This window comes from Myotis brandtii, unplaced genomic scaffold, assembly GCF_000412655.1.
Source record: "Myotis brandtii unplaced genomic scaffold, ASM41265v1 scaffold337, whole genome shotgun sequence".
NCBI lineage: Eukaryota > Metazoa > Chordata > Mammalia > Chiroptera > Vespertilionidae > Myotis > Myotis brandtii.
Window position 1 is genome coordinate 295,335 of NW_005362996.1, and position 1,361 is coordinate 296,695.

General features: G+C 37.8%; 1 protein-coding gene across 1 annotated transcript in view; it reads left to right on the forward strand.

Moving 5' to 3' along the window:
* Positions 1-790: 790 nt before the first annotated feature.
* Positions 791-1,361, forward strand: part of CD69 (CD69 molecule) — a 7,852-nt gene continuing 7,281 nt past the window's right edge. The window contains exon 1 of the mRNA XM_005871353.2: positions 791-922. Within this exon, the coding sequence (XP_005871415.1) occupies positions 865-922 (58 nt within the window). The 5' untranslated portion in view covers positions 791-864. The remainder of the gene's footprint in view (positions 923-1,361) is intronic.

A 1,361-nucleotide genomic window follows, 5' to 3' on the forward strand; every position in this document is an offset into this window, starting at 1 on the left:
AGCTGCCTCAAACTGATTGTCAAACTGCAGTGGGAAGGCCAGAGAGGGTTGGGGGGCAGAAGGGAGGGGAGTAAGAGATCAACCGAAGGACTTGTATGCATGCATATAAACATAACCAATGGACGGGATTGTCAGGGGGGGGGGGGAAAAAAAGGACACATACGTAATACCCTTTGTAATACTTTTAGCAAAAAAATAAAATAAAAATTTTTAAAAAAAAAGCTAGTCCCCAGGAAAGAAGTGAATGACAGACTTCTGAAAGCCGACTTATAGCTTCCTAAGAAACTCTCCCACACTGAAGAAAGATGCAGGAGGATGGATGGAGATTTTTAAATTTTAAACAATAAATCCTCTAGCTCTAAACAGTGTCAGGTTCCTAGTGGATGTCCAATAAATATTAGTTAAATGAATGAATGAATGGAATTCCAGAGAAATATTACTCTTATTTATTATTTCCATCTCAAAAATAGGAATCTCGAACTTTGAGTTTTTTCTTTAGATATACCGTTTCCCAAACTACTTTTGTTTTCTATAAATTTAAGGAAGGATGTCACAGGTTCTGGGAAATCCCACGTGTCTTTTCATGCTACACCTACAGTTGTGAGAAAGCACATTTCAGACAGTAGGGAAAACCCATAGTTCACCACAACAACACACTGTAAATTGTCTGGGCTACTGGGGCATAAATTAAAGGGAACCGGAGTGGTGGAGTGATTAGAGAGTCAAGAGGAAGGGGGCGGAGACAGCGCATATGTGACTATAAATGATGAGCTCTCTCAGAGACTGAGCTAGAGCTCCAGCAAAGGCATTCACTGTAGATTGGCTTGACCTGAGATTAACCAGAGGGTATTGACTGGAATAAAGATGAACTCTGAAGATTGTTCCCTAACAGAGAACAGCTCCTTGGAGAGAGGACGACAAAGTAAGTCAGATCTTGTTTTCATATACTGGTTATAACTATCTATATAGATGATATATACCGGGAGGGCCAAAGGTAGGTTTACAGTTGTAAGTACATGAAACACAGAGCTTATTCTGATATTATTATTTGATTAATTACTGTATTATTTTTCCAAAAAAAGCAACAACGGTAAACCTACTTTTGTGTGCCCCCCCCCTCCCCTTAACAAGACTTAGGGAAGAAAATGAGCTTTTGTCATTTGAAGAACTTGATTACATTCTATTTCAGTCCAGATAAAAGAGAAAAATGGGAAGAAGTAAATATTTCTTTATCTATGAAAAGACAGGATTCCTGAGATGAGAGGAAACACAAAGGTGAATTTGAGAAGATTTTCAAAGATGTGTTTCTTTGTTTCAATTTATATTATCTCATTTTTTAGATGAAATTATAAAACTCCCTG